This window comes from Apostichopus japonicus, chromosome 17, assembly GCF_037975245.1.
Source record: "Apostichopus japonicus isolate 1M-3 chromosome 17, ASM3797524v1, whole genome shotgun sequence".
Taxonomy (NCBI): Eukaryota; Metazoa; Echinodermata; class Holothuroidea; order Aspidochirotida; family Stichopodidae; genus Apostichopus; species Apostichopus japonicus.
The window spans coordinates 4,032,990-4,056,928 of record NC_092577.1 but is presented as its reverse complement, the minus strand read 5'-3'; the positions used below and the strand labels follow the sequence as shown (position 1 = coordinate 4,056,928).

General features: G+C 36.9%; 1 protein-coding gene across 4 annotated transcripts in view; it reads right to left on the bottom strand.

Moving 5' to 3' along the window:
* LOC139984130 (kynureninase-like) overlaps positions 1–23,939 on the bottom strand; it is a 43,174-nt gene that overhangs the window by 14,089 nt on the left and 5,146 nt on the right. For all 4 annotated transcript variants that reach the window (XM_071997858.1, XM_071997857.1, XM_071997861.1 and 1 more), the window contains exons 4-10: positions 19,251–19,333; positions 10,442–10,503; positions 9,607–9,678; positions 9,085–9,159; positions 7,923–8,069; positions 6,334–6,432; positions 501–574 (exon numbers count right to left, since the gene is read on the bottom strand). In XM_071997858.1, the coding sequence (XP_071853959.1) occupies positions 501–574; positions 6,334–6,432; positions 7,923–8,069; positions 9,085–9,159; positions 9,607–9,678; positions 10,442–10,503; positions 19,251–19,333 (612 nt within the window). The remainder of the gene's footprint in view (positions 1–500; positions 575–6,333; positions 6,433–7,922; positions 8,070–9,084; positions 9,160–9,606; positions 9,679–10,441; positions 10,504–19,250; positions 19,334–23,939) is intronic.

Below are 23,939 nucleotides of genomic sequence, written 5' to 3'. Positions count from 1 at the left end.
TTGTGAATAGGTTTATCAAAAAGAATGTGGCCAGAACAATAGAAAATACTAATCGTTTCATTGTTTCAGTCCGAATAAAATCACTCTACTTATGGCTAATAATAAAGCTTTTGTAAAACAAAAGAATCCTGAAGAACAATAGCCAAGACTTTGCACTCCCTGTTTGATTGTTTCTTCAAATTATCACCCTAAGGGTAAATAAAAACATTCCATATATACAACAGAAAACAATGACAAATGAAACAGCATAAAAGCAAAACTATGGCCATGGAATGATGAAAAGTGAAATTGAAAACAGCTACATCGTCCGGAAATCGTTATCTGCTACAGCCGCTATACAAGCGGCAAAACCAACATGAACTTTACAGAGCAAAGTTTGAGAAAAGGTAATGAGTATTTCCTCAGCCAATGGCTGTGCTTCACCTGTCGTAGATATTGATAAACAAAAGGAAAGAACAATAGCTAAGACAATACATCTGAATTTAATTGTCTCTACTTACTTTGGATAGTTATTGTTCTTATGTTTATTGTGGAGGAAGGCCCCAGCTAATGCCCCGGCGCCACCATTCACATACTGGAAACGGGAAAATATACAAGAAACAAGAAACGATCATCATCTACAACATTTGTCATTTGCTGTGTTGACAGCAAGATTCTGACATGACTAGTCACCTCCCTGGACTGATTCTAAAAACAAGGTTGATTAAGTACTGGTGAACCATGTTAAAATGTTAATTTAAGGATGTTTTACACATGCATATATATGTATATACATATATATCTTTATATAAGAAATGAATGTGTAGCCCTCATGTATATATAAATACATATATATATGAGTATATATATATAAATATATATATATATCTATGTATATGTCTATATATACTATATAGACATATATATAGATATAGATATATATATATATATATATATAAATGTATATACATATATCTATATATGTATGTATATATGTAGATATATAATAATTCTATATAGAATAACAGATGTGTTCCCTTCTACCAGCATTCCATCACTGATGGCAGACCGTCACAGTTCACCACATATACAAGTTACACAACCGATACTAGATAAGATTTTGTCCACGTAAAGCCACTGTACCTCTTGATAGATTTCATACACAAGTGACATTTGCCCTCTTTATCCGTGACCTTCTGAGCAAACTATGAATTTACACATTTCTGTCTTTATCAGGAATATGTCAACAGAGTGGATGATATATTACCCTCATAAAAGGGTAATGTAAATATTGTAAAAGATACTGTAACCATGGCAACTATTTCCCTGTATCACATACGGTACCGAGTCAACTCAAAGAGTCGTTATGTCCCCCATCGATTTGCAACAAAATACACGAAACGTAAACTAAAGAGGATTCCTTCTCTGCGATTCAGAGAAAGGGATCCCAATTATATAAATTAACTGAGAGAGCCTTGACATGTTTTAGATCAATGGCAGTGATCGAAGCGTGAGAGACCTTATCTCCTCCATATCTTTATCTCCTGCACATTGAACATAACACAGACTAAAAACACTCCATTGTGAATATTGCCAACACACCACTCTGATGATGATAATAATAATAATAATAATAATAATAAGACTTATAATGCGCACACACCACTCAAAGAATGTTCATGGCGCAAATGACAATGAGAAATGATACAAATAATACAGAAAAATACAAAACAATGACAGAAGAGAAACTTAATGGTATAAGATCATATAAAAGCTTTCGTCATTAAGTGTGATTTTATGCTCTTCTTAAAGTTAGAGAGAGTAGATGTTTTTCTGATTTTTAAGGGAAGTTGGTTCCATAAGCGAGGGGCAGAAACAATAAATGACCTATCCCCCCAAGAATGTTTGGACTTAATTTCAGATAATAAAAATTGAGAGCTGGATCTTAGATTACGAGAGGGGACATACATATGTAATAAGTCAGAAATATACATTGGACCATGTCCTTTAAGTGATTTATAAACAATAAGGAGAATTTTATACATAATACGATATTTTACAGGTAGCCAGTGCAAGTGTTTTAAGACAGGGTGGATATGACAATGCTTATGAGAATGAGTTACAATACGTGCAGCTGAGTTTTGGATTAATTGGAGTCTGTGAATCTGTTCATGTGGAAGACCGAGGAGTAAGGAATTGCCCATATCCAACCTTGAAGTGATAAAAGAATGTACAATTTGTTCAGTTGCCTTATCATTTAAATAGTTTCGTAATTTGTAGATGCCTCTGAGATGAAATGCAGCAGAACTTGTTATTTTGGAAATGTGGCGTTTCATAGACATATTGGAATCAAAAATTACACCAAGATTACGCGCATGAGTGGAAGGGCGAACCTGAACATTACCAATTGATATGAATGGAATATTAATTTTAGCAAGCTGATGACAAGAACCAAAAAGCAAAAACTCAGTTTTTTCTTCATTAAGCTTCAAAAAATTACGTCTCATCCACAAACGGATATCATTGATGCAACTCTCAAGGCATGTGATGGCTTTAACACTCTCATCTTGAGAAGGACTGAAATCAATGTAAATCTGGGTATCGTCTGCATAAATGTGATATGAAATATTGTGCTTCGCCAAAATTCTACGAATTGGAAGTGTATAAATAGGGAACCACTGAGGTCCAAGGACTGAACCCTGTGGAACTGAATAATCCATGTATACAGGATTGGATAATTCATCCCCAATACAAACATATTGAGGTCGTCTGTTTAAGTAAGAGTTGCACCACTCCAGAGCAACAGCATCAATACCCACGAAACTATTCGAACGCGAAAGCAGAATTTCATGGTCCACAGTGTCGAATGCGGCACTCAAGTCTAAAAGGACCATAGCCACTATTCTACCATTATCCATTTCAGAAAGTATATCACTGCTTACTCGAAGTAGAGCAGTCTCAATACCATGGTTAGCCCTATAAGCAGATTGAAATGGATCATATACATCATTGGTATTCATATGATCAGTAATGCGACTAGAAATAATGCGTTCAATAGTTTTCCCCAAGAATTTTAGGTTTGCCACTGGTCTGTAATTCTTAAAACTTTCTTTATCTAAGCCATCTTTCTTAAGAAGTGGCCGAATATGTGCAACCTTAAGGCTATCAGGAAAAACACCTCGTTGAATGGATTTGTTAATGATAATAGATATATATGGCACAATCACAGTTATACATTTCTTAAGCAAGTATGTAGGTAATGGGTCAAGTTCACATGACTTTGAAGGTGAATTCATAATAACATTATTAACTTCTTGAGTATTTGTAAGACGAAATAAAGATAATTTTGAAATGAGTTTTTCTTCCTTCTGAAATTCAGAAGAATCTTCCAGAGAGTCAGTAATAAATGATTTACGTATAGTTTCAATTTTCTGAAGAAAAAAGTCTGAAAAGTTATTTGCAAGAGCATTGTTTGAGACAGATGTTGGAAGAACAGTGTTTCTTGATCTATGTAGAAGACTGTTTACTATTTGAAATAGTTTCTTTTGATCACCTGTGCACAAATCTACTTGAGCAGAGAAATATTCTATCTTGGCATGTCGGATCAAGTTGTTGACAATATTCCGTTGCTTGCAATACTCTTGGTGGTCAACCTCGAGCCGTGAATTCATCCATTTTCTTTCATGCTGGCGACGAATTTTTCGTGCTGAGCGGATTTCATCAGAGAACCAAGGACTGGATGGTCTTACTCGAAGAGTTTTTATCTTTACAGGTGCATGTCGATCCAAGGTGTATTTATGTAACATTGTTTTGATGAAAAATTTACATTTGTTGCATTTGAGTATCTTTATATTTGTATGTAAGTGTATTTGTATGTCTTTATATTTGTATGTAAGTGTATTTGTATGTCTTTATATTTGTATGTACAGTATTTGTATGTATTTGTGTGTAATAGATTGTATGTTTGTACTTGGACAATTTTATTGTATTTACTGTATGTGTGTATTATTATTTGTATGGACAGTTATATGTATTACATACATATCTTTATATTTGTATGTATTGCATTTGTGTGCAATCATTGTACTTGCTATACAGGACTCAATATTCAGCTTCACTGTTTGTCAGTGCAAAAGTAATGTTGCCTTTGTATTAAGTCATGGTAAAAGCAACTGGGAATTTATTTTATAAACGAGCATTTTGTAACAAATGGCTAAAACTGTGATTCTAAGCCTGACTAACATGTACTGTGTCTATTTAAGGTATCGAATTGGATGGAAACATAATAATGGTGTTCAATTTATTCGTCATTATATTTTAATGCACCTTACACAAATTATATATATAAGGGAAAAACACCCTCCCCCCTCCTTCCCCCCCCTACACAAACCCCACAATTTTGCAGAACTTTATGATCTATGACGAATAAAAACAATTTCTGTTTCATGTTGTGTTCGGTTCAATATAATTTATACTGTTCCTTTAACGCAATCATCCAAAGTTAATTGTTATCCCTATCTGATAAGAGATAATCCTATCATACAATAGAGAATAAATTCTTATCAAGTACAGGTTAAACGTTCATCTTCCACATGAACACAGACAGATAAAACCCACATAGATGAAAATTAAAATGATCTGTGGAGTGTCTATGATGTAAACGGTCTATGTGACCCTTAAATATATAACCGCAGCAGTTATGATCTTATAACAGGATCACTGACCTGACAGATTGCTCCTACCCACGCATCTATTTCATATTCATGAAGGTCCGGCTTTCTGGCCAATCATCAAGTAAACGTTTAATGACATGCAAATCAGAATGCTGCATCTACTCACTCCTACGCTAATGAGAGCTTTCCCAGTACACTCGCATACCCCCCCCCCATCCTCTCATGGGGTATTTTACGATCTGAGCTGAGTTCTCTTGGAGAGGAAAGCGTTTGGCCCAGTTGGGCCTATTCGATCTCCATATTTCATGGAATTTACAACCTTGATCTAAATTTTCTCTACTTTCATTAGAGCTCCTAACTTGATGCCTTTTGTCTTTCTCATTCCATTCCAAACCACTCTTGCTTTTAATTTCACTAAGTGGCAACCCCAAAATCCTGTTCTTACACAAGCCTTTTTCCCCTTTGGAATGAGATTATTACGAGTAAATGGGCTCTGAAGGCTAGTACATGAGTAATGTCGTATTAGTATGTATGCAAATTATATGCAAATTTTACGCAAATTGTATGCAAATTTGACATACTTGGAGATTATTTAGTCACTATGCAATGATGCAACAACTAGTTGTCCTTCTGACGACCTCCAAAACTGTTTTAGGGATTGTCACAAAGGAAAAAAAATAATTGCCCTGAAACACAAGTTCAGATGCATAAAATACTGCTACTCTGCTATGAAACTTTGGACAAATATGTCAAAAGAACTCTTCTATAATAATTATACATTAACTTGTAAATACTTCCAAATGATTCCAGTCATTAAACTCATACCTTTATAATTAAAGTCTGTCTTTAACCCTCATTATAAACACTAATCCAATAATCTCAAAGGTCATTTTTGGGTACTAAGAACTGATACGTATAACTAACTGATCACACAAATCATGGCAAAATACTTATCGTGGATTCATTTGTCAAAAATCGAGGGAATAAAACATCCCAACACTTTTATTCACTGACAAAAGCAACGATCTCTGCGAATGGGTCAAAGTTTGGCATTTAACCTACTGTACATGGTTATTATGATTGTGTGCTTTACATTTACCTCACAAAGGTACCACACACAATAAACAAAAAACATTGTTTACACCAAGTAAATTGAATGCATTATGAAACCATTGCGAAACCATTATGACACCATTATGAAACCAAGGTTTCTTCTGGAAAAAACTACACTTGACGGGGGGGAAATGATGAAAAATCTGTGATTTAATTCACAATTGCTTTCCACTGGTGCTTTGCTTATATAACCTTGCAATACATAACTGGTTACGTAAAGTTGGAAAATTACATAAACTGTGCCTTAACTGGTTGTTCACTTGACGGTTCTTTTCTCTACTCAGCTGAGGCAGAAAGAGAATATTTTTTTCTTCAAAATTGTTGTTGCCTATGAATTCATCCCATGAAATCTACCAGCAATGCACAGATTTATAATGCGTCCTTGAAACGAATACAGTTCTATATTTGAGCAGCGAAGGGAGCCCTCTTTCCAGCATTTAGTTCGTGTTGCGTATTCTGTGATTTACACACAACAGCAGAGAGCGAGTCTCGTAGACTGTTAAAACAAATTCTCTTCCCCCCCCCACTCCATTTGAATATATTTCGGCCAACAGGGTTTTCAACTGACCTTATAGTTGCACCACACGGCAAAGTCCACTCCCCAGTCGTGAAGTTTCAGCTCGACGTTGCCGACTGCATGTGCCAAATCAAACGCCACTACACATCCCTGGAGAATAACAGCAAAAAATAACAGTTAATATATATTAATTTGGAAAGTGCAATTATACCCCGCAGAGGGCGGATGAGACTACCCCGTGCCATTACAAACCGTTACAAATCCTCCTTTATCCCTCATTGTATTAAACTTCATAATGAATATTTTACTCGTTAGGTCAGTAATCTTGCTCATTGTACAATCCAATGTTTCACAAGTATCTCTGGTGCTGTTTTACTGTATTTTGTATTTTACGTTTTTACGTATCTTGCCAGCTTTGTTTTAAGTCTTATGTCTTAGTATTTGAGAGTCTGATTTATTTTGTGTGTATTTTATGTACTGTTTGATATTGTGAGCAATCAATTGCCCAATTTGGGATGCAATAAAGAGAATCTGAATCTGAATATCAATTCCAAACTGTTTAGGAAAGCTTGAGCATATTAAAGAGGTTAGTGAGGGTGGCAGATGGAGCAAGGGGGGATTTGGGAAGGTACAGTAGGTGGGAATGTTTCGACGTTAATCTGACAGTAAATATGTTCACCGGTCCGGTAATTTAAGGCAAATATATACTTCCCTTTTGCATGAAGATAATAGAGACATTCTGAAAATATATCTCCAAAGATAAGTAAATCAGCATGTTGATGGCATGGCATACCCACAAAAGTTATGGTGTTTTTTGTTATGTTTACATTTCGTTGGTATGTAATAGTATACAAATAATGAATGGTTATGAGTAAAATAGTGCAAATATTTCATTTGTTGAAAGATGGAACGTTCCATTCAACGAGGCGCAGCCGAGTTGAATGGAACAAATTATACAACACCTTCAAATTTGGATATAATTGGATGTAAAATGCACTCATGCAACATATTGTTTGAACAGACAGGTTTCTCTGCTCTCTTACCATTGAAAAAAGTGCTATCAAAAAAGTATAACGCATGGTTCTATCATCATAGCGTGCAATAGAGCGGATTTTGCATGCAATCGACGAGCAATTGACCAATCAAATGGCGGCAATATAATTAGGTGTTGTATAATACCCACTAAATGTAGCAAAATAATCTTGAAAACATGATATTTGAACTTGCAATGTCAAGAATAAATTTGGGCTAGATAAACACACAACAAATTTCTACATCATCAACACGGCACACAAGTTGCACAAAAAAAGGAAATCAGATTTGAAATCAAATTTTTTAAATCTAATAGCTTACACTATTTCATTACAATATTAATTAGTAAACAAAGTCAATTCTAATGGCAAAACTTGTTGTTTTCGACAAGTCTGTCTCTAGTTTAATCCTCTGCACCCTCTCGCCATGAAAGCCACCCTCAGACGGCATTTCTTAACGTGATGATTATGAATTTTTTTTTTTTTTGTAAAGTCAGGCCTTTAGTCTTTCGGGTAACAGGTTTACTCTAACATTCTTCCATTCATTCATTCGATCTTTCTTTCTCTTCTTTGTTCAACTCTGGTTCAGTTTGAGAGACAGACAAGTACCTTAGCATGGCCGGCTTTTGTAATAGCTTCCATGTCGAAAAGTTGTCCAGAGAAATACTGGAGTCCTCCCATGAGGATGAGCGCTATCTCATCTCCTTCTCGTTCGATGAACGACAAGATCTCTTCCGTTGTGATGATGTGTCGACCCTGAGGGGCAAAAAATGAAATTGGTATCAAACTATAACAGATACTATAAAAACAAAAAAGAGTTGACATTTGTATTCAACTGTATATTAACATGAATACGACGTAGTAAAACAAAGAGAGACTCCATTAAACATAACACGTTAAACATAACACGAGTATAGAGAATTTTCCACCTATAAAGCTTTAAAAGGATTAGTACCACCATGCTTGATGGCTTACCACTTTGCTTTGTCGCCCTCTATATCTGCTGTGATCCCCTCACCCCCCCTCACACTACCCCCCCAACCACTTATCACAGCTTATAAATTAATACTACAAGATAGCAGACATTTAGAACAGCAATAAAATAGTACATACTTAGTACATACATAATAGTACATACATAATAGTGCATACATAATAATAGTGCATACATAACAGTACATACATAACAGTACATACATAATAGTACATACATAATAGTACATACATAATAATAGTGCATACATAATAGTACATACATAATAGTACATACATAATAGTACATACATAATAATAGTGCATACATAATAGTACATACATAATAGTACATACATAATAGTACATACATAATAGTACACACGTACATACTTATTATGATACTGTTTGGGTCAACATCAGTGTCAGACATTTCTATGTATTGCTGCTATGAATGTGGAATAAAACAACATCACCCCCCCTACATCCCCCCTGCACACACACCCTCCCTATTAACCACCCATCCCATTACCTCTCAGCCCTCACTACAGTAGAAACTGTACCATCAAGTTGTATTGTAACAAATCCTGTTTTCATCGAGAGAAAAAAACTTATATCCTTAAATATTTCATTTCCTTTAAATTCAGCATCTGGTTTCTCTCATTAACGAGTTGTGCATTGTCTTTCCAAAAACCTATCTGAATAATGTAATTCTTTGATTGATTTTTGTTAAGAGGACTTATAGTTCTTTAAGACTGCCAAACGAGAGAGATATCTTAAAGTGGTCTGTATAGCCCACCTGTGATGGCTTCAAGCATAAAAGACTTGACTTGGGATCGTAGCCTTTGTTACAGATCTGAGACTCCATGGCATACTGCGGGAAGAGAGAAATAAAACAAAGAAAAATAGACGAATTTGAACACTTTCATTCATGCTCATAGACATTCCTCAAATGCCATTAATCTGCCACTGAAAATTCTAGGGCTTCAGAAAAACATTATTTTTCTTCCTTTTATTGGTGGTAGAGTCACCTTCTTGAACAAGACCCAAGATCGACAAAAATGTAAACAGATTTTAGGACAAACTTCTGCCAGAAATCTATGTTCAGACAAGACAAATTAGACAATACACTACGTTACTAAAAGTCTGTTAAGGTTTTGGTAGCATTTCAATGACAGCCTAGAGGGCTTGTCCACCTCTCCAAGCCCCCCCCCCCACCCACTATTCAACCTCCTGTTAACATATGTCACTACACTCTACCTCAGTATCCACTGTTTTGCTCCAATTCTCCCCAAAAATTATTGCACTTATTATAACTTACATGGTCTGCTGGAAACGCTTTTGACTCAATCAAGATTTTGTGTCTCTTTTCTGTGGGTCTGTAGAAAGATACCTGATGAAGGGGGAGGGGGGAAACAACAGAAAATAAGGTGTACGATTGAATTAGCCCCTCTTGCGACTAGTGAAGAAAAACACAAAGACAATCACTATACTGGAAAAACAAAAACAAAACTTGTAATATCTCAATGAAAGTTATCAATGATTTCCACTCCCAATCCCCTACCCTCCTTTACCCCGCCCCCCGCCCCCCACCACCCCACCCCTCCCCCTCTGCTCTCCATACACAACTACAGTAGAATCAATGACCAGGCTAGGAATAAACCTGTAATTATCATGATGAAAGAATCACTGATCCTATCACTCTCTCCCCTACCCTTTACAATCTCCTCCCAACACCCCCCCAACACCCCCTCCCAGCACCTCTGCTGCACCCCCACAAGTAGATTCTATGGGCAGGGGCTGGGAACAAAATGATGAAAATATTACCCACCTCCCCTCCATAGACCTTCACCCCAACTACACAATCCATTAGGACACAGGGGCTATCATCATTAAAGCATCATCACACCCACTAATTGGCACCCTGATATCCCCCACCCCCAACTACACCTATCCCCTCCTTCCCCCACACCCCCAAAGAAAAAATAACTTTTTATGGCCGTAGCACATTAATTATATATATTATCGCATCTCTTTGTAATATTGGTGATACCTATTTGACAGGTGATACGCTTTTAGAAATGGACAATCTGAGGTCATGTTTAGTACTGTAATGACCCCTGAGACAACTAGGTACAGTTAGGTTATTAACTTACCATCAAAAGGTGTAGGTTAACAGTCAACCCATTCATAATAGCCACTTCTTCAGGGTTAGCACCTGTTGGCATCAAAAAACACCAGGATGAAATCTCCCCCCACCAAGTAAGAACAGAACCAGACAAGTGCAACAACTATAGTGGGTCACTGCAGGGATATGGTTGCAGGACTTAAACATGCTATACGCACGTACAGTATATACTGTAACTGTGCCATACAGAATGCCGTCAAGTAGAACAGAAATCTAAGAAAATCCCCACATCTTACCAAAATATGGGACACAAGTCTACATATACAGTACTCTTTATATACCGTGCTGCTGTATACATTCAATCTGAGCACTTGGAACGTTTGTTGTAGCCTGTTTGTTAAATATCGTTTCATGTATTAACTTTTGTAAGTGTAGACGTAGTTTATATGTTAACATAGTTTATGACTCCTCTTTATAAATTTTATATTTATACTGGAACGAATAAATAAATAAATGAATATTAATGAAATCCAACCGATGTGAGTTTCTTGGGAATGACCAACAGAACAATTTCTTTGGTACATAATTTTCAGTTACTGTAACACACTACTTGAGGACTATCACATGGCATAGAATCATGGATTTTTTGTTCTCCCTTAATATAGTGTTAACATATATCTGGCGGCGTTGGTATTACAGGCGATCCTCCTCCTCTGTTTAAATATTTTACCTTTCGTGACTTGATTTATTTTGGCAGGCCCCCCCAAAGTCTGTAATCTGGAACATATGTCCAGTGTACGGTACATTACATGCTAAGTTAAGAGATTGCTCCATCTGTAAGTTGGTCTACAGATGAACATGCCCTGTGTCCCGTGGACGTGTTCATAAACAAAAACTTTAATTTTATCGTTCTTTGAAAAAGGGCTAATTACAGCACTGGCAAAGAACTATAATTTGAATAATGTGAAGTGACACAGAGATTATTCAGGCCGTTATGGCAGATACAGCAGTTAGCATCACTGTAATACAGTATGTGTATATAATGCTTTAACATCTACAGTACTAGACAATGGCAACACAGTATACAAGTAAACATACCCTCAACACTGCATCACACAGGAACTACACAAATATGATAGCCTAGATACAATACATGAGTATTTCCTAAACTGTAGTAAAAAGTCAATAATTAGCCAGACAGATGGTGAAGGAGTCCTGGAAATATGGTTTCATTTACAAACTGTAATGTACTGCTATACAACCTGACAAATAATTGTGCAGCAACATACAAGTAAAAAAAAATAAATAAATAAATAAAAAAAAAAATAAAAAAATAAAAAAAGAGAAAAAACAAGAGCCCAAGGGCACTGTGGTTCCTTGCGTAGGGGTATCATGACAATACACATAATATTATCAAGCAAGATTGGGCTCAAATAGTCCAAGTAATTGTGGTCCTACATGTACGCATAAAGTAACCAACACTATAGCCAACACTTTTGTGATCACAAAATGTGATCGGATTTTGGATCAAAAGGCACTTTTGAGATCTAAATATGGCGTCGAAATGTAAGAAGTATAAGGTCACCTACAAGCGGGTCAACAGATATGATAACATTGGTGACCACAGATGACATGACCTTTAAGTATGAAAATGTTCCACCACCCCATTCACAACTTGTCCCAAATTATCAACCGTGTCACACCTTGGCATTGGGATTTAATTGCATTAAATGTCTAAAAATTAACTTTGAACTTGTATACATAACTTCACACACAAAAGTCACCCGTAGGTCAACCAATTGACATTTTTGATCGGTGAGACCTAAACGGAGCATCAAAACTGTAAAAATACAAACATGTTTTCTTTGCCCATTTTCTCCCCCCAAAATACTAGTTTTTTAACATTAGCTGACCTTTGGTGACCTTGGACCACATGACCACTAAGTTTATAATATTCCCCTATACCATTCGCAACTTGTCCAAAAAAATCAACCTTGTCACACCTTGGCACTGGGAGTTATTGCATGAAATGTCTGAAAATTAACTTTGACCTCCTATAACTTCACACACAAAGCTCATCCAGGGGTCAACCTATTGACATTTATGATCAGAAGGTACCTTTAACATCTGAAAATAGCATCGAAACTGTAAAAATCCCCAAAACACGAAAAGGTCACCAGAGGTCAAATTGAGGTCAAGGGTCACCCAGATGTGGGTGGACAATTGGATTACGTAGAAGCAACTCCCAACCCTAACTGACAATTCGTTCTCAAGTTATCGCAAAAATACTAGTTTTTTATCATTAATTGACCTTTGGTGACCTTGGATCATATGACCGTTAAGTTTGAAAATATTACCCTATACCATTTGCAACTACTCCAAAAATATCAACCGTGTCACACCTTGGAACTGGGAGTTATTGCATTAGGGTCAATCCATGCCAAATCAACAGTGGCCTCCACGTCGACCCTCTCAGAATCGCCTGAAATTGATATGGTGTCTTGCCATATGTCTCAAAGGATGAAATTGGGCAAAAAAAAAATTTTTTAAATTTTTGTTGCTAGGATACGGCCCCACCTAGCAACCAAATCTGGATTGCATTTTAAGAGCCCTTAATTTGTGTCAAGTTTGGAGGCATTTTTTGCATAAATGTTAAGTATTTTATGTCTAATATTGCAGATATTGTGGAAGACATGTGGCCAGTCTTCGAATTTAGCTAATTTTGAGGAAAATTTACGGTCTCAATTTTTCGTAACAAGTAATTAAAATGGCAGAAAATGAGATAGGGGTCTTTTCTGGCCCTACTTTGAGTGTGCTCTATATTTACAAGCAGAGGCATGTTTGAGTTTTAATTTCCATAGGATCCTTGTCCAGTGGTAGTTGTAAGGGAAAAGTGCAAAAAAAAAGTCAAGCGGGTCGTACGTTTTATGAACAGCGCCCTCAAACTTAAGAAATCTCACTTCTGGCCCTAATTGGGGGTCCATTTTGGGCCTGTGGGTATTTTTTTATTTTTTTTTAAAAACCATTTTTCAGGAGCGTATTGACCCTATTTTTAAAAACTCAAGTCAAAAAGTTGTGTATTTTGCGTTATCTACTCAAATTTACGACTCGAAAATTGCGAAAATCACTTCGTTCATATGTATGAAAATGCCTGCACAAGCCGATTTGAGTAATTCAAATGACAACAACTTCTTAGCATTAGCATACAGGTGCTTAACAATTAAGAGGGTGGTTCACTAGCATAAGGACTACAAATAAACTGCATTTTCAGGGTCATATGCCCAATGATGCCTGTGAACAGCGCCCTCAAACATCACATTTTACCAATATTTTGGGCTATTTTGGGCATTTCAAGGTCAAATTTGGTCACAATTAAAAGTTTTATTTTTGGTTTTTAATACAAAATTAGTAAGATATGTATAGTTATGATGCACAGAATGAGCTAAAACATCTTTTATATTAGTTATTAATGCTCTGATGAGCAGCTTAAAGTGGCGTATATGAGAGTTACATCAGCTCTACAGAAACATGCTTGCGAGGGCAAACAGTGGTAACATTGTATCTTCATTCAAAGAGATGTTAAACAATATTAGAAATTATTGAAATGTATTTATTAAAAGTGTTCTGTCTAATACTCTTTGACTCCTTCTCACCCCACCCCCTCCCCTCCCCAACACCCTCCCTGTAGTGCACTATGCAGATTTGTATACATACAGTATGTGACTGACTTTTACTGCATAGAGACTGCATAAACATGCATATACTGAATGTTTTGGTATGGTAATCTTCTGCTTAAAATTGTCTGTATGCATGTTACCCACCCCTCCCACCCACATCCTCTACCCAACCCTATATCAGAATAGAAAATGAATGTGAACCAGTGCATACAGTGTGCACTATATATGTGTGTACATGTTCTGTACAGTGTTATTTTACACCAAGTACTATTTAAATACACACTGTCCAAAATCATGTACAGTATACACACTGCACATGTATGTACTGGTTAAAAATTCCTTTTAAAATATTAAAAGTCTTTTAATTTAGTGAATTAGCAAATGCATACACTTCATTGCAAGTATTTAAAAAGACATTGAAATATGCACAGTATGCACTATGCAGTGTGCACTATATATGTGCGTACATGTTCAGTACAGTGTTATTTTTCACCAAGCACTTTTAAATAAACACTGTCCAAAAGCATGTACAGTATACACACTGCACATTTATGTACTGGTTAAACATTCCTTATAAATTATTGAAAGTCTTTTAATTTATTGAATTAGCAAAAGCATACACTACATTTCAAATATTTAAAATGACATTGATATATGTATATGCACAGTATTGAATGGAATGACCAGTACACAGTGTGTACTGTACATGATTGTGGACTGTGTATTTATTTGCTTGGTGTATTACACTGTACTGAACATGTACACACATATATAGTGCACACTGTACGCACTGGTTCACAATTTTCTATTCTGATATACAGTAGGGTTGGGTTGAGGATGTGGGTGGGAGGGGTGGGTTACATGCATACAGACAATTTGAAGCAGAAGATTACCATACTAAATAATTCAGTATACCTTGAATGCATGTTTATGCAGTCTCTATGCAGTAAAAGTCAGTCACATACTGTGTGTATACAAATCTGCATAGTGCACTACGGGGAGGGTGTTGGGGGAGGGGGTGGGGGTGAGAGGGAGTCAAAGAGTATTAGACAGAACACTTTTAATAAATACATTTCAATAGTTTCTAATGTTGTTTAACATCTCCTTGAATGAAGATACAATGTTACCACTGTTTGCCCTCACAAGCATGTTTCTGTAGAGCTGATGTAACTCTCATACGCCACTTTAAGCTGCTCATCAGAGCATTAATAACTAATATAAAAGATGTTTTAGCTCATTCTTTGCATCATAACTATACATATCTTACTAGTTTTGTATTAAAAACCAAAAAAAAAACTTTCAATTGTCACCAAATTTGACCTTGAAATGCCCAAAATGGCCCAAAATATTGGTAAAATGTGATGTTTGAGGGCGCTATTCACAGGCATCGTTGGGCATATGACCCTGAAAATGCAGTTTATTTGTAGTCCTTATGCTAGTGGACCACCCTCATAATTGTTAAGCACCTGTATGCTAATGCTAAGAAGTTGTTGTCATTTGAATTACTCAAATCGGCTTGTGCAGGCATTTTCATACATACTGTATGAACGAAGTGATTTTCGCAATTTTCGAGTCGTAAATTTGAGTAGATAACGCAAAATACACAACTTTTTGACTTGAGTTTTTAAAAATAGGGTCAATACGCTCCTGAAAAATGGTTTTTAAAAAAAAATAAAAAAATACCCACAGGCCCAAAATGGACCCCCAATTAGGGCCAGAAGTGAGATTTCTTAAGTTTGAGGGCGCTGTTCGTAAAACGTACGACCCGCTTGACTTTTTTTTTGCACTTTTCCCTTACAACTACCACTGGACAAGGATCCTATGGAAATTAAAACTCAAACATGCCTCTGCTTGTGAATATAGAGCACACTCAAAGTAGGGCCAGAAAAGACCCCTATCTCATTTTCTGCCATTTTAATTACTTGTTACGAAAAATTGAGACCGTAAATTTTCCTCAAAATTAGCTAAATTCGAAGACTGGCCACATGTCTTCCACAATATCTGCAATATCAGACATAAAATACTTTACATTTATGCAAAAAATGCCTCCAAACTTGACACAAATTAAGTGCTCTTAAAATGCAATCTGGATTTGGTTGCTAGGCGGGGCCGTATCCTAGCAACAAAAATTTTTAAAATTTTTATTTTGCCCAATTTCATCCTTTGAGACATATGGCAAGACACCATATCAATTTCAGGCGATTCTGAGAGGGTCGACGTGGAATCGACCCAAAAATCTGTTGATTTGGCATGGATTGACCCATTAAATGTCTGAAAATTAAATTTGACCTCGTATAACTTCGCACACAAAGGTCACACGGGGGTCAACCCATTGACATTTATGATCAGAAGGTACCTTTAACATCTGAAAAAAGCATCGAAACTGTAAAAATCCACAAAACACAAAAAGATCACCAGAGGTCACCAGAGGTCAAATTGAGGTCAAGGGTCACCCAGAAGCGGGTCGACAATTGGATTTCATTGAAGCAACTCCCAACCCTAACGGACAATTTGTTCTCAAGTTATCGCAAAAATACTAGTTTATTATCATTAATTGACCTTTGGTGACCTCGGATCACATGACCGTTAAGTTTGAAAATATTCCCCTATACCATTTGCAACTTGTCCCAAAATATCAACCGTGTAATACCTTGGCACTGGGAGTTATTACACTAAATGTCTGAAAATTAACTTTGACCTCACATAACTTAACATACAGAGGTCACCTTGGGTCAACTTATTGACATTTTTGATTGGTGAGACCTAAATAGAGCATCAAACTATACAAATTCAAACATTTTTTTCTTTGCCCATTTTCTCCTCCCAAAATACTAGTTTTTTAACATTAATTGACCTTTGGTGACCTCGGATCACATGACCGTTAAGTTTGAAAATATTCCCCTATACCATTTGCAACTTGTCCAAAAATATCAACCACGTCACACCTTGGAACTGGGAGTTATTGCATTAAATGTCTGAAAATTAACTTTGACCTTGCATAACTTCGCACACGAAGGTCACACGGGTGTCAACCCATTGACATTTTTGATCGGAAGGTACCTTTGGTATCCAAATCTAGCATCAAAACCAAACATTTTCTTTTTTGCTCGTTTCCTCCCAAAATAAGCACATTTTTTCTAATGTGACCTTTGACCTTTTGACCTTGGTTTCAAATGTAGTTTAATCTCCTGATTCCAAAAAACAAAACGACAAGTCTGTACAACCATCCTAACTCCGACCGAAAAACTTTGACCCCATATAACTTCGCACATAAAGGTCACACAGGGTCAACCTATTGACATTTATGTTCAGAAGGTACCTTTGACATCTGAAAATAGCATCAAAACTGTAAAAATCCCCCAAAACACGTAAAGGTCACCAAAGGTCAAATTGAGGTCAAGGGTCACCCAGAAGCGGGTCGACAATTGGATTTCATTGAAGCAACTCCCAACCCTAACGGACAATTTGTTCTCAAGTTATCGCAAAAATACTAGTTTATTATCATTAATTGACCTTTGGTGACCTCGGATCACATGACCGTTAAGTTTGAAAATATTCCCCTATACCATTTGCAACTTGTCCCAAAATATCAACCGTGTAATACCTTGGCACTGGGAGTTATTACACTAAATGTCTGAAAATTAACTTTGACCTCACATAACTTAACATACAGAGGTCACCTTGGGTCAACTTATTGACATTTTTGATTGGTGAGACCTAAATAGAGCATCAAACTATACAAATTCAAACATTTTTTTCTTTGCCCATTTTCTCCTCCCAAAATACTAGTTTTTTAACATTAATTGACCTTTGGTGACCTCGGATCACATGACCGTTAAGTTTGAAAATATTCCCCTATACCATTTGCAACTTGTCCAAAAATATCAACCACGTCACACCTTGGAACTGGGAGTTATTGCATTAAATGTCTGAAAATTAACTTTGACCTTGCATAACTTCGCACACGAAGGTCACACGGGTGTCAACCCATTGACATTTTTGATCGGAAGGTACCTTTGGTATCCAAATCTAGCATCAAAACCAAACATTTTCTTTTTTGCTCGTTTCCTCCCAAAATAAGCACATTTTTTCTAATGTGACCTTTGACCTTTTGACCTTGGTTTCAAATGTAGTTTAATCTCCTGATTCCAAAAAACAAAACGACAAGTCTGTACAACCATCCTAACTCCGACCGAAAAACTTTGACCCCATATAACTTCGCACATAAAGGTCACACAGGGTCAACCTATTGACATTTATGTTCAGAAGGTACCTTTGACATCTGAAAATAGCATCAAAACTGTAAAAATCCCCCAAAACACGTAAAGGTCACCAAAGGTCAAATTGAGGTCAAGGGTCACCCAGGTGCGGGTCGACAATTGGATTACATTGAAGCAACTCCCAACCCTAACGGACATTTCGTTCTCAAGTTATCGCAAAAATACTAGTTTTTTATCATTAATTGACCTTTGTTGACCTCGGATCACATGACCGTTAAGTTTGAAAATGCTCCCCTAACCAGTTCACAACTTGTCCCAAAATATCAATCTTGTCGCACATTGGCACTGGGAGTTATTGCAGTTTTAATATTTTCGGTTTTTGGACCATAACTGACCTTTGGTGACCTTTGTGGGCACCAGAAACAATAGGGCACACCTTCACCATATGGTGGATCTGTAGTCCAAGTTTGGCCTCAATCCAACATTCCCTTATTGAGATAGAGCGTACCCAAGCAAGTGTCACAGACACACACACACACATACATACACACACACACACGCCAACCTGACTGCATAGGTTCCTTTTGCTATTTAAAGCAAGGAACCAAAAAAAAAAACCATACATGTACTGTACAGTACAATCTGTCCCCTGTTCGCTTAGAAACAAAGGAAGCTACTGTAGCTACTGCATACACGTGCCTGCTCCCTGAGCCTACTGTACATACAGTAATGCACATGACATACACTGCTACACAAAATGTAAGATACCTACTGTAGCATGCCCTAGGCTGGTTCTACAGTATTTGCATTTTTTTCAAAGTGCTCACTTAAATAGTATCAAACATACTGAAAATCATCAATGCAATATTTATGTAATCACACTTACAAACTTTTTCTTTACTGTAGCTTCATTCAAACTGTAAACAATTGTTTGTCTTACCTACAAGTTTAGACATGTCTACCTGCATGACTTCATCACAAAACGCCCAGGGTATATCACCGAGGAAATGACCGTGCACGCCACTGAAAATAAACAAAGACCAGTCGTGAAGGCTTGCTTTGACTTTCAAGAACCAATATCTAGATGAATGAGTCTTTAGTATAAAACTTGTATGATCCATCTAGAAAAGTAATGCTCTAGATATTAATATATTGGGTGGTAGCATGAGAAGGGGGGGGGGGTATTGACCAAGGGGGTAGGGTGCACAGTTTTCAAAAGGTCACCAGTTCACTCTAGGCATGGTAGGGCGAGAGTGCGGCAGTTGTGAGTAGACATGCAAGTGAGGAGTGCGGTAAATAAAGTTACGTAAACCTGTCACAAACAATGTACACACTGTACTGTATCGTTTGTCCTGTCAGGACATATTTTCATGGATTTTTTTCATGGTTGTCCCTTGGACAACCAAGCCTTCGTTGGTTGTCGGAACAGCAAATTTGTAGCGAAATAGACGAAATGTAGTGAAATAACAGTGAGGTCCAATATGTACACTGTAGGAGAGATGTACAGTGTTGGTGCACTGAACACCAATATGTACACTGTAGAAGAGAAATGTAGTTTTGGTGGACAGAACACCAATATGTACACTGTAGGAGAGATGTGTAGGTTTGGTGAATTGAACAGCAATATGTACACTGTAGGAGTGATGTGAAGGTTTGGTGTTCACATAGAACACCAATTATTTACACTGTAGGAGAGATGTGTAGGTGCATAGAACACCAATGTGTACACTGTAGGAGAAAAGTGTAGGTTTGGTGTTCACATAGAACAGCAATATGTACTGTACACTGTAGGAGAGATGTGTAGTTTTGGTGAATAGAACAGCAATATGTACACTGTAGGAGAGATATGTAGGTTTGGTGAATAGAACACCAATATGTACACTGTAGGAGAGATGTGTAGGTTTGGTGAATTGAACAGCAATATGTACAATGTAGGAGTGATGTGAAGGTTTGGTGTTCACATAGAACACCAAACAGTACATATATAGTAACGTTGTAGTGTGTATGACAAGAACACACACAGGTTCATTACACACCATACCCGCACACACATGACACCATATGCACACACGACACCATACGCACATCTACTTTATTTGCATAAGGCAGATTTCACAGTAAAGGGGTCCAATTATACTTTTCAAATATGAGTTGAGGTAATGCAACATATTCAATTTAAAAAAAATTGTGATACCAGAATTATGCAGTTATATGATTGTAGAAATAAAAAAAATAATGATCTTTATGTGGTGTCTTTTTTATCTGTGTCCGAAGAATTTTTATTAAGTGGAACTACATATTGTGGACGGAATAGGGTCCCACATGTTTATACACCTCAATTTCTTAAGGCCTCCCTTGTTAAATGACCCAACCCTTCAAATATTGTCCACCATTTTTTAAAACAGGATAGTGGAACAAAACAAAAAATAGTTAGTTTTGGTTCAACTCCCCATTCAATTTTCTCTAATCAGACATTGAAATTCTTTACCTTGAACTTCTAAAATTCTGTCCAATTTGTGATCAAATGTATATCTATGATTTCCTTCAAAACAAAGAAACAAATTCTCCCGTCAGTCAATGTGATTACAACATTGGTAATCGCCCGTCATCATCTTGTCCAAAACATGGCAGTAATTGTAAAAATGTGTGAGTTATAAGCAATCTTTGATGTCGAACGTTATGTCTGTCCAAACTTCCATGTCACGTTCGCTCGATCACCAAAGAAACTTCATTGAAGGTGAACGAACTTATCGTCATCAATGTTCTGTTATCGCACGATTATTTAGTCTGTATGAAGTCAGTCTTCAATTGTGTTAGGCCAAACATTTTCGTAAGTACAAAACGTAACGAAAAAATCACATTTTGACAACTTCCGTCCAACTGCGTTACGTTCGATATACCGTTACGTTCGCAGAATTTAACTTAGGAAAAGTATTAAAACTTTAAACTTAAAAGTTTTGTTGGACTGGTGGTATGAATAATTTGATTTATTTTGACCGTCTGCTACAAAGTAACGTTACTTCCATGTGTACATATAGCACTCTGTAAGGATAGGTCAAAACAATTATTTGACAAGGCGAACGTAACGCTCCTAAAATGCGAACATAACGCGGGACGGAAAACAATAACTTTAATGTGTGGGTATACCGGTTGCGCGAAATTTTGTAGTACTTATCCCTACACCTCTAGTCATTGATCGCAAATTTTGATGCAAAAGTATTTTATGCTCAGCCACCCACTAAACCTCTTCATATCACTATTCTTTAGTAGTGTTTGCACGGGGTATCCGCGAAACTACCCGGTTCCTAATTTATTACCCGAATCCTACGCAGTGTTATTATTATTTTTTTTTTTTTTTTTTTTTTTTTTTTTGCAAACCGATGGTTAGGCAAAATTCCCATTGACTTAGTGTGGTGTTAGGCTACAATGTGGTCGAAGCTAACAGCAACAACGAAAGTATTCCATGGATACCTTATAACTGCGTCACAATTTCAGCTAATAAACATGGTTATGCTAGATTACCCCCATTGACTTAGTGTGGTGTTAGGCAACCCCTTGGTCGAAGATAACAGCAATAATGAAAGTATTCCACGGATATCTTATAACTGCGTCACAATTGCAGTATAGGCTAGAATTTTCCCCATTGACTTAGTGTGGTGTTAGGCTACCATGTGGATGATGTTGAAAGAATTCTCACAATTATTTTTTATACATTTGTTTATTTCGTACATGGAATACTGACTAGGTATTTTACGAGGTGTTACTAATGGATTATAGACGGAACAACTAAAAAATATTATTTTCTTGAAAATCGCGATACACGAGGGTAAACAATTTTTCCGGGTACCTGGATACCCGACCGGTAACAACTCTCGGGTACCCGGTTCCCTAGTTTTGGACCCATGTAAACACTATTCTTCAGACAAGTTCGGGGTCTGGGAGAGAGTGGGCCATGGCTATTATGTGGCTGCATAAACCTTTCCTGAAGCAGTTTAACTTACCTTACCTTGAATGTACATGTATACCTGTGACTACCATATATTAGCTGAATAAATAATTTTCTTATTTATTGTAAGTTTGTCCTTCATTGTCAATGGTTATGTTTGCAATGTGCATTTGACATTTTTTTGTGTCCAGGGGTAACAACTGCAAAACACAGTTTCTAATAGCATGACATGGAATTTGGATGAATCCTTACTATGCCATAAAAGCATTCAAGTAATCATTTAATGATATCAAATGATTAAACTATTGTCTTACTGATAGTGAATCTGTCCGTCCAAGGTTATGTTTGCAATGCATATGTTACTTTTGTCCGTCCAAGTGTTATGTTTGCAATAGTGATGTTTCACCTAATTTTTTTGTTGAATTAACATTGAATGTTTGATTTGCATTCAAATGTTTGATACTCCAGTTGTTATTAATAAACTATGAAACACTCAAGTACCTGCCTTTTTTATATCTTATTCAAAAGAATTTTTCCATTTAAATTTTATGAGTTTTGTCCGTCCAAGTCCTTAAAAGTCTTCACGCTCCAGTAAATGGTAAACTTCAGCTGTACAGATGAATCTGATGGTTGATATCAGATCCATAGTACTAATAGTCTCCTCTAAAAACAAAACAATTATAAAAAGTTCCTCCTCAAACATGAAAAGAAGAAAGTATGATTAACATGCATTCATCATCTTCCATAGCAAAGTTTCCACTTGTGTCATGTTTCACTTTTATTTCGTAACAACCGTAGGTTATTTTATCTCTGCGTTTTCACAAATGATAATTGGGATGTCAAAGTTACAAATGGTAGGTCATTTGTTTTGAAACAAAGCATTTGAAAATTTGGGATCTGGAGGGACCTTTTGGACCCTGCAACTGTGAAATCTGCCATAAACACAGGCGCAGGTACTGTACTGAGTGCATAACATTAATACAAATGGGAAGGCACCATAGTAAAGGTATATGTACTCAAAATGGAATATCTGCAAATTGTTCAATAAAATATGTGTGACCTGAGTTGTAGATGCATAGCTTGCTTAAATTTGATTAGTCACAGTAATACATATTGGGTTTGTGATCGTCCTAAGATGTAACAAATTTAGTTGATGCGACTAGCCACTGGAGAAAAGTCAAAACATGGTCAGCCAAGAGGACCAGGAGCGTACTGGAGAGCCCGTCCCCCAGCTGATTTCCCTGCCCCGTGATGTGGGAAGCCCAGAGAAGAATGTTGTTCTGTAGAAGGTCCTACGTAAGTTGCCTGACAAGTCTGCAGTACGGGACGATGTCAACCAGACAGGTGATAAGTCCCAGGAGTCGCAACCAGACCCTTACTGTTAATGACTGACTGACTGCTGAGCATCGACCCTCTCTGAATATGGGTAGACCTTCCCCTCGATAAAGTCCAGCTGAGCCCTGAGGTATTTGACCCCGTGGCTTGGGGATAAGCTTGACTTTTCCTTGTTGGACCCAACCCAGCTGAGTTTGAAGGTCAACTACGAAAGTGGTATGATGACAACTCCCAACCGGCGGTGAGCTTAGGCTTCATCGTCTATTCTTTTCCTAAACTGGCTGCGCCACAAAAACAGGAATAAGGCCTAGCTCCGGAGCCTAACACAGTAAAACACTGGCCCTAGCC